The sequence below is a fragment of the Grampus griseus genome, assembly GCF_964374135.1.
Source record: "Grampus griseus genome assembly, chromosome: 4".
Classification (NCBI taxonomy): Eukaryota; Metazoa; Chordata; class Mammalia; order Artiodactyla; family Delphinidae; genus Grampus; species Grampus griseus.
The window spans coordinates 34769666-34779592 of record NC_138997.1 but is presented as its reverse complement, the minus strand read 5'-3'; the positions used below and the strand labels follow the sequence as shown (position 1 = coordinate 34779592).

The following is a 9927-nucleotide window of genomic DNA, read 5'->3' as shown; positions in this document are numbered from 1 at the left end:
TGCCGGATCCCACCCCAGAGGGAAACTGGCCCCTCTTAATCTAGAGTTATTCTCGGACCAGCATGGACAGCACCTAACCAACCATCTGCTACAATGAAAAGCATTAACTGACACCCATCCCTAGAAGCAAAATCAGGTGGGGGTGAAAGTTTTCTTTGCAAAACAAACGTGGCCGTGTATACAGCTTATCCTCCAGCAAGGCTAAGTTGAGGGGACTTGAGTATCAAGGGTAAGGAATTTAAGCCATTGATCAGGGTGCCACTGGGACTAGAAAAAGAGGTGTTACTATAAATTCCCTACAACAAAAAGAGGTCTAGAGCTTAATAAGGTTATGATATAGGTCTCCTTTTTCTTGACATCTCAGCCAGTTCTTCCCTGATGTGCTGCAGAGAAACCTCATCTCTTTTCAGCTTTGCTCGCTTCAGCGCTTCCTGGTAGATCTCTTCTGCTTGTGCATATCGTTCTCTGTGCATCAGGATCGCAGTTAGATTCCTGAGCAGCACGTGGAGCTCAGGGTGCCCCACCTGTCTCGCCAGGTCTGATGCCCTCTGCGCGTGAACACAGGCCTCATCGGAGCGGCCCTGTGCATCCAGGGTGGTGGCCAGGTCACTCAGCAGCACGATGGTCTGTGAGTGTCTTTCTCCTAGTATTTCTTCAGAAATCTGCAAAGCTTTTTCATTCATCCTTTGTGCCTGTGATGGCTGCTTGGAGAACAGAAGGTAGCGGGCATGGGTGTCCAGGCACGTGCCCAAGAGGAGGTGGGTGTTGGCTTTCTCTTCCACTGACAAAGTGTCTTCTGATAATTCCTTTTCTCTTTCAATTTTTTCCTCTAGAGTTGAAATGCAGAATTCATAACCAACAAGAGCCAATTCCTGTCTATTCTGAGCAGCATAAATAGTGGCCAGCTTTAGAGAGATTTCTATTATTGCATTGTCTTCCTGTTCCATGGCCCTTCCAAGCAGGTAACTCATTGTTGGTTTAAAAAGTTTTCCCACCCAATCGTAAGTGTAAGTGATGGCCTTCTTGTTATCACTCTTATAGGCAAGATGAAGAGCATCACGCAAAATTAGCTCTGCCTCTGCTGGCTCATCTTTCATGATGCACAGCTGCCAGCAGTGGCAGCAGGCCCGGACCCCGGCCACGCGGCGCCCCTCGGCACGGCAGCACGTACACCGTGGGCGCTGGGCCTCCTGCTGGCCCCGGCCCTCCTGCTGGCCCCGGCCCTGCCACCCCGCCGCAGCCGGTAACAAAAGGGTCTTCTTTGGTAATATTTTTAGTGTCAACTATAGCAGTATTTGAATAACTTAAAATGATCTAAAATAATTATTCGTATTTTTTCTACTCATTTCTGTGTTTAATCAGCAACGATTTAATATTAAGGCCAGAATGATACAATGAAAAAGAGCAATAAAACCATAATGAATTTATACTTCAAGATTTGTGAGGTTAGTGTACAACCTCCACTGTGAAAACTTGGTGTTTCTGAAATGTCATCAGCTAAACATCCATGTGGCGAGTACAGTGGTGGAAGATGGTGGGACACAGGGTTACTGGGCATGGGTGTCTGTCCTCAGGTATCTGTTGGAAGGATGATGATGTGAGAGAGGAAGGTGCATGGTGTCAGGTGAGCAGCCTCCCCTTGAACAAAGGTGTCCCAACATCGACCCACAAATACAATCAGAGCCTGATCAACAACAAGCAATCCATCTGACACATTTAGAAAACTTACGGGGAAGAAAACACTGATGAAATAATAGACACAGGGCTTCCCTGGTGGCGCAGTGGTTGAGAGTCTGCCTGCTGATGCAGGGGACACGGGTTCGTGCTCCGGTCCGAGAAGATCCTACATGCCGCGGAGCGGCGAGGCCCGTGAGCCATGGCCACTGAGCCTGCACGTCCGGAGCCTGTGCTCCGCAGTGGGAGAGACCACAACAGTGAGAGGCCCGCGTACCGCAAAAAAAAAAAAAAAAAAAAAAGACACAAATAAACTTGCCCTTTTTACTATATAAACACTTAAAATGTACCTACTGCAATTGCTATAAAACTGGAAGAAATACAGTCTTTTTCTCATATTTCTTTCCTATATGATTTTTCAGAATTAAACTGTAACTGGCTCTGTGTCTTAAAATTGATCTGGCTGAAAACCTATTCATGGACTTAAAAAAACTGACTAGTGAATAATGAATTTCTAAGAAACCACTAATTGATTACAATAAAACAAAGCATAACACATGTACAAAATATGTAAACAATGATACAATGACTTTTTGAATAGCTTAATCAGTGGATGAGTTAGTCAAATTTCATGAGTTTGAACATCCTAATAATGCATTCTCCTTGTCTTGATTAGATGACTTATGATTTTCCAGTGAACGAACATTCTGGCTAAAACTGCTGTTTCTTCTCACATTTTACACTAATATTTATTCTAGAAATTCCTGAAAAATCAGCCCTGACACCACCACGCCCACTTCCATCCCTGCCCTTGCAATGAAACAGTCTACAAGCAGCTGGCCACAGTCATTTGCCCACTGCTACCCTCCAGAAACTTCCCTGCAGATTTTCCTTTGTGTTTATTTTAAACCTTAAATTTGAAGAGCAAGATGGTGAAGAAAACATGTTGAGCCTGACCAGGGCTCTGTGCAGTTGTTGGAGTCCTGGCTCGTCTGGTCACGTGAAACACGGCTGTGGGATTTGGAGTCTGGTCAGAGAAGATTAAAGCGGCGGTGGCGCAGCATTCTTCACTTTAAACCTCAATATACTTCCCTGTGCACTAAATACACAGAGGTATTTCAAAGCCAAGTGTGTGTGTGATTAACGTAAGAAAGCGCCAGCTATGTGTGTCCACCTCAAGGTCCGGCCACATGTGCTCTTTCAGTCTGCAGGAGGCACCGACAGACAGGCAGAGCTGACAGGCAGATGTGGAAAAGGGATTAGGTGCTGGAGTTTTGGCCGAGTCCTTCACCAAGTGAATGGTCCTGCAGGCTCCTGCCCGCACAAACTTGGTCATGGTATCTCTTCTTCCTTTTATTCACCCACACAGAAATGAGAATGCGACCCCCTGGCAATCACAGCACGAGATAACATAAACTCTAGCTTCGTATCTGGGGCAGCTGTGAGCCTCCATAGACTGTATGTGGCCTACGTGGACAGATTCTTTGGGATTATACGTAAACAACGAAATGGAAAAGCAGAAAGTTATTTTTTCCCCACTTAGGAGTCACTTTCAAACCTGGTATCATTATTTTTGAGTTTTTGCAACATAAAACATGCACCCATTTCTTTCGCATTTCTTCTTTTCTGTTTTCCTGATCACGTGTGTCTCAGGCACATTTTATCTGTCATGGGTCTCCATAACTTCCCTTCGCCCGTGTCTTTCTGTCTCTTCTGCCGCTTCTATCCTTACCCCCCCCCCCCCCCGCACTCTCCCCCTCTGCCCCTCTGGTCCTCTCTGGGTCACGACTGCATTTAGCCAAGATAGGGCTGAGGTCAAGCAGCCTAGGTGTCTCCTTCCTCCTCCTTCCCACAGGCCCTCCCTCTGGGAGGGGCCATCCTCAGTCTCAGCCTTTATCTGGCAGCTCGCCCTCTAGAGGACCCCATGGATCTTCTCACAACCTCTAACCCCAGTAACCCCAGCCCTGGCCCTGGGAGCCCAGATCCTAATTCTGGAATGTGTCTGGCTTATCTGCAATCAGGTCCCTGAGTGAAACAGAAACTTAGTAGAGAATTAAGTTGCTTCCTTCGCTATTGACAAATGAGAGACTGTAACCTGACTAACTTAACACTGGGAAAAATGAGCTCGAAAGAGAAAGCCCTGGGCTCTGCTCAGGAGACCTCACTGAATGATAGGTGGGGTGGGCTTGACACCTTCCGGAAGCTCAGTCTCCTCATATTAACTAGAAGACAGTATAGTTGTTATTAAGATATTTATTAAAGTTCTTTTCCTGATAATCCCATAAGCCTACAAATAGGAAATTCTCTATAGAATGTAAGGGAAGGTAAAAATGGAAGGCACACTAAAATCTTTAGGTTGTGGTATTATGTTTTGGTTAAAATGTACCACGGCTCAGACATAGCTTTGTAAGGGCCAATAAAATCTGGCCATAAAAAAGTTATGGCTCCTAAGTGTCAGTAACATGACTTCCTGAGCAAGACAAGCACTCAAGTCCTTAGACACACTCCCTCCACCACACACCCCTCACAGAGGGGATCTTAGGAATGTAAAGAAGCCCAGAGTCTGGTGTAACAGCTTTAGGGGGAGAGGAATCAGTGAAAACTGGTGCTATAATGAAGGCAAAGGGCAAGGCGAGGAGGTGGCAGACTGCGTACTGCAGCTGGTGTCAAACTGGGAGATGGTGCTCTGGGTACAGCTCCATGCTCTTGACACAGGAAGTATCTCTCTCTCCATCTCCATCTCCATCACTGTGTCAGCTATGCCCAGGAGCTGTTAGCACGGAGCCCTGAGAGGATCCTGTCCTGGAACCAGAGATGTGAGAGAAGAGGACAGGTAGGCAGATGGTGGTGCCATTTCTATCTTTGTCTACTCTCTATTATTAAATAGACCTGTTTCTTTTTCATTATTTAGGATCTTGCATTAAGAATGCCCAATTCTTAGACAGAGCTGAAATGAGCTGTCTTTAAACTTCTCACCATAGCTTAGAGTGCATTTTAAAATAGTTTTCCTGTTACTTATCAGAATAGTGTTGAAGAACAAATGAGATTATGAGATTAATGAGATTATAGCTACTGTGCTATTATATTGATACATGTGAGATCCTGATGACGTATATTTCCATATATGCATGTGTGCCAAGTAAGAACTAAACAGTTAAGATGCTGTGGGTGGAAATTGTGCATAACTGTTTGGGAAAAAAGTATCTCTGAATTTTAAAAGGGATATTATTGATTTTTTTCTTGCAGTAGGTTGTTTTGCTAAAAGACAAAAGCAAGTACGTAACAGCAGCCAAGTGATAAAAAAGACACTCTGGCTCCAGCTGCTTTTGGTAATCTGCAGCCACAAATATTCTTCATGGTATAAATGCTCTTAGTAGAGTTCAGACAGATCATGCAAATTTTTAGTTTTAAAATATTGCCATTTATGTGAACTTGTGATGTTTTTTGAATGTCAGACTTTGTCATGGTCTTGCAACTCTTTTTTTCCCTTTCCTTTAAAGACCATCATTTTGGAGACAAGAAGGAGGCTAGAGGATGAGGGTCAGCCAGTGACTAATGTTGCAGGATGCGATATAACCCTAAACAACAGTAGCCCCCACTGCTATTCTGCGGCATTTGGTGCCTCGTGTTTGCTGGAAGTCAAATGTCAGAGGAGGTTCCTCACACTCATTCTTTTCGTTTTTCTCAATACAATTCCATACTGCTGACGGTCGGTGAAAAGTTCTTGGCACAGGGCCTGGGTAAGTGCTCAACAAATGCTACGTGTTAAATCTGCTTCTGGTTTATTCTGCACCCTTTGAACGGTGAATTACAGGATGTGAGAGAGAGAGAGAGCATCACAGTCTGTCAGGAAAACAAGCCCCGCTGGGTGCCCAAGATCTAGAATAAATTAAGATGCGAGAGAACGAACTCAGGTTGCATGAGGGAATGAGGGCAAAGGACAAACATCCCTGTCCTATTGCGCAATCCTGTTGGGTTTCTTTGGAATCCCCTTTGAGATAACCCCAGGCATTCCTGCCCTCTGAGCTCAAAGACCATCAGGGCCTGGATGGCAGGGTGGGTGGATGATGCAAATCACATGTGAAATAAGGGGCAGCAAAGTGGTGGACTTGGTACCAGGATGAGGCCTGGGATGTTTCACAGGTGTTTTAAAAGCTGTTGGAGAGAGTCTTTGGTAAGAGAAGTGACTGCTCTTCATCAGGTTTTTGCTGCAGATGAATTAGGTAGAAACTCTGTAGCCCAGTGGGGACACTCACTGCAATCACCTCCTCAGGTGTCCACCCCTGTGAAGACCCAGAGCACGGTGAGTCTGGGCAAGGGCACTGGCTCTGGGGAAGGACAGCTCTGGGTTCCAGTCCAGGCTCAGCCACTTAGAAACTGTGATGTTTGGCAAGTTATTTAATCTCTCAGGGACTTAGTTTCATAATCCAAAACCAAATAAAAATACCTCCTTTGCCTGGTTTTTATGAGGATTACTTGAGATAAAGTATACAAAACCTCTGCTTATAGAGACTGAGCCATATCTTTTTCCATGATTTAGGGAAAGCAGCCTTCCACCTTTTTAAAAGACCTATGATAAGTTAAAACAAACTTAAATAAGGTTACCAAACCATGTAACCAGCTTAATTTGCATAGAAACAATAGAAATGTTTCTTAGACACACTACTGAGCAGTGAAAAATCCAAGATTGTTCTGGCCAAATTAAGAAAAAAACAAATAGAGTCTAGGGATGTTTTTCATTTTATGTATGAAATAAGGAAATGGCAAAGGAAGACTGAGGCTGTCTTAGCAACGATCGTTCAAGGAAAGCAAGACTTCCATTAGCATTTAGCTGCAGGTTAATATGTTTTGGTGAGAGGATTTGGGGTTAGTTTTAGAATTTTTGTCTGAAATCAGCAATTCATTTTTCCAGAGATCGCATGGAGTCAGGTAATGTCAAAACAGTGAAAACACAGAAGTGAGATGAGAGGGTTATTCTGGACCAAAATATTGGTGGGGTGTATGGTCCCCAAGACTCATGTAGTAACAGTTGTAATAATACTCATGTTGATAATAATAATGATGATAATAATAGTTGTAGTTGGCATTATAGGGGAAGTTACTGTGCAACAGGGAACAGGTCAAACACATTTCCTGCCTTTGCTCCTTTACTCACCCTAACAACACTCGGTACTATTTTTGATCCCCATTTCACAGATGGGAGAATCAAAGCACGGTTAGAAATGCTGTCAGTGAACAAGTGAGAGGGGGACTGGGGAGCCTGCATTTGCAGCTCCTGGTGAGAAGCGTCATCTGGCATCTCTGAGATTACGGCTCTGATAAACTTCATAGGGTTAAAACGGATTTGTTCACTGTTAATGCACTGACAAATTATTTTCCCACCTCACATTCCTGCAATATTCCTGTGGCTCAGGGCTTCTCAGCCTCAACACTGTTGACGCCTTGCAACAGATAATTCTCTGTGATGGGGGCTGGCCTGGCAGCTGTGGGGTGCTTAACCGCCTCTGTGCACTAGATATGAGCAACGCCTCTAATTGTGACCACCAAAAATGTCCCCAGACATTGCTAAATGGCTCAAGGTGTGTGTGTGTGTGTGTGTGTGTGTGTGTGTGTGTGTGTGTGTGTGGTTGGGAGGGGGGTGCTAATAGCCCTTGGCTGAGGACCACTGCTTTAGAGTATATAGAAATGCTTCTAACATAATCCCACAAATGTCATATATAGGTTAGTTATAGGAAAAGTTGCCTTGCCCAGGAACTGGTTATCTAGAATGGTCAGCACTACAGAATTCATGAACACTAGTAAGCCCACTGCCCTTTTCTTTTAAAACCACAACTCGTCTTCCTTTGCAGAAGCATTGCTGCTGGAATAATCTTTCATGTGTCATATTTTGTCTGAAACACAGGAACATCTGATGCTAATACAGGATCTATATATCATCTATTGTATACGAGGTCTATTAGTTTTCTGTGGCTGCTGTGATAAATTACCTCAAATTTGGGTGGCTTAAATAAATTGATTGTTTCACAGTTCTGGGGACTGGAAGTCCAAAATCAAGGGAGAAGCAGGGCCTTGGACTCTTCAAAGCCTCTAGGGGAGGACCTTGTCTTGCCTCTTCCACCTTCTGGTGGTGGCTGGCCATCCTTGGCATGTTTTGGTTTGTAGGTGCATCTCTCCAGTCTGTTCTGTAGCCACATAGCATAATCCCTGGTCTGGTTCCAATTTTTCCTTCTAAGAACACCAGTCATTGGATTAGGGCCACCCTATCCAGTATGACCTCAATCTGCAAAGACCCTATTTCCAAATAAGGTCACATTTATGGGTACCAGGAGTTAGAGCTTGCATGGATCTTTTTTGGGGACAAAATTCCACCAACAGCACATGGTGTATTCCCACATAGTATAGAGCACGTATCAACTAGTTGTGTTTCTCCTTCCAGACCCACTTGCAATTTTTCATGCTCTGTTCTGGGCTGCATCCGCCAGCTCCTTGGTCTTCAGACTTGTGACTGGGTGACGCCAGGGGAAGGCCTCAGCAAACGATGGGTGGTCAGGAGGAATACGTTAATTCCCTGGGCTACCTCCCTGCCCTGACACTGTGGGCTGGCTGTGCTGCTCTGTCAAAGCCCACAGCTACTGTCAGAAGGCCCTCTCCGTACATCTGCTGTCTCCAGGGCCTCTCGCCTCGCCCTGGTCCCAGCGTGGTAGTGAGTCGCTTGGCCATTGGCCCTAGTGAGGCACCATCCCTGTTTGTTTCCCTCAAGCCTATCTCCCTGGGCCAGCAGGAGTGTGCCCTCCGAGTTCTGCCAGACCCTGACATTGCAACACTGAACACAGCAATAGTTTGTCTAGAAATGATGGCTGTGCCTACCTCTTTAAATTACAGCCCCAAACCTCATTTGAAATTCCTATTTCTTCTACCTCTTACATGAGCAGACAAAGTTTCTGACAGGTTGGCTCTGCACCACGTCAGATGAAGACACGCAGTCTCCTGTTTGGTCTTTGGGACGGATTGTGGTAAAGTCGCACTGGCCTTCGCAGGAAACAGGCTTCCATTTCAGGAACAATGCATGTTGCTTTTTGGCTTCTGAAATCTCATCTGCCCTCAGCAGCAGCAGAGCACAGGTGAGGAAAATTGGTCTCTTCAGCACTGAACCATTCAGAGCTTATCAATCATTCATCAAAATGGGAAGAAATTGCATTTCTGGGCTGGCCCACAGCATCTAGAGCCGAGTTAGGTGCCATTAAGCAGCTCTCCTTGGGGGGTAATGAGTGTCAAGGCTGGAGCTCTGTGGCTCCCTCCTTCCTTCCTGCTTCCCTCCCCCCTCCCTCTGTGAATGAACAGACCTCCCAGGTACCAGGTCTGGGCTACATCTGACCCTACTCACTGAGCTTTGCAAGAGAAGTACTAGTGATCATGAAAGGACGCCAATTCTGCTGATGGAAAAGGCAGTGCATGATAACTAGTCACCTTCTTTCTTCCTTCTCTCTTCATTCTCCCTAAGTTCAAAGGAAGCGGGGAGGGGGTCTGGGGCAGGAATGGGGGAGGGGAACTTTGGAAGGAAGAGAGAAGACATTATAGGTCCTGGAGAATAGAAGGTAGAGTGATGGGGTTGTGGAGTTTTTGCAGCTCTGGTGGCTTACGGAGTGTTTGGTTTGAGTGCACCGTCCCTGTCCTCTTATGTCTACTTGGCTCTGTGGAGGTATGAGGTGCTGAACTGAACTGGGCCTGGTGGAAAAGAAGCAGGAACTGCCTTTTAAGACTTAAGGGAAATCCTTCCTTCCTAGTTATCCAGCCAGCTCACTGGGGCAGGAAAAGAAGAGGGCTTAGGGCTCTGCCCACTGGCTGGAGCGGGGCGTTTCTCCCAGAACTCCAGGGAGTGAGGGAGGGTGACCCAGCCCAGCATCAGGTTTCATAAACAAAGAGGTCTCAGAGTTTCTGAAAGGACAAAAACTTACATGGGACAGTATATCACCCTTATCTGTCAAAGTACTGTACATTCTAAACAAATTTTTGAAGCTCTTATCTTCCAATTAAGTATTTATGATTGAATAAGTGCTAAGGAGAGAGTATAGGAGTAAAATATCCCAAATGCTACTTAATCAAGGAATGGAGAACACATAAAAGTACTGAGGGGAGTTGGAGGAGGAAATTCAGTGATCTGCGTACAAATTGTTCCGTTGATTTGGATGTGACCTAAAGGACACTTCCTGTGGCACATCGATCACTTTCTTCAGCACTTTCCAGGGCTCCAGT

General features: G+C 45.4%; 1 protein-coding gene across 1 annotated transcript; it reads right to left on the bottom strand.

Annotated features, from left to right (window-relative positions):
• Positions 1 to 329: 329 nt before the first annotated feature.
• Positions 330 to 1112, bottom strand: LOC309821655 (tetratricopeptide repeat protein 19, mitochondrial-like; the record flags this gene model as incomplete). Its single annotated transcript, XM_082653145.1, has 1 exon — positions 330 to 1112. The coding sequence occupies exon 1, from the start codon at positions 1095 to 1097 to the stop codon at positions 330 to 332; it is 768 nt and encodes a 255-aa protein (XP_082509271.1). The 5' UTR covers positions 1098 to 1112.
• Between the last annotated feature and the right edge of the window lie 8815 nt (positions 1113 to 9927).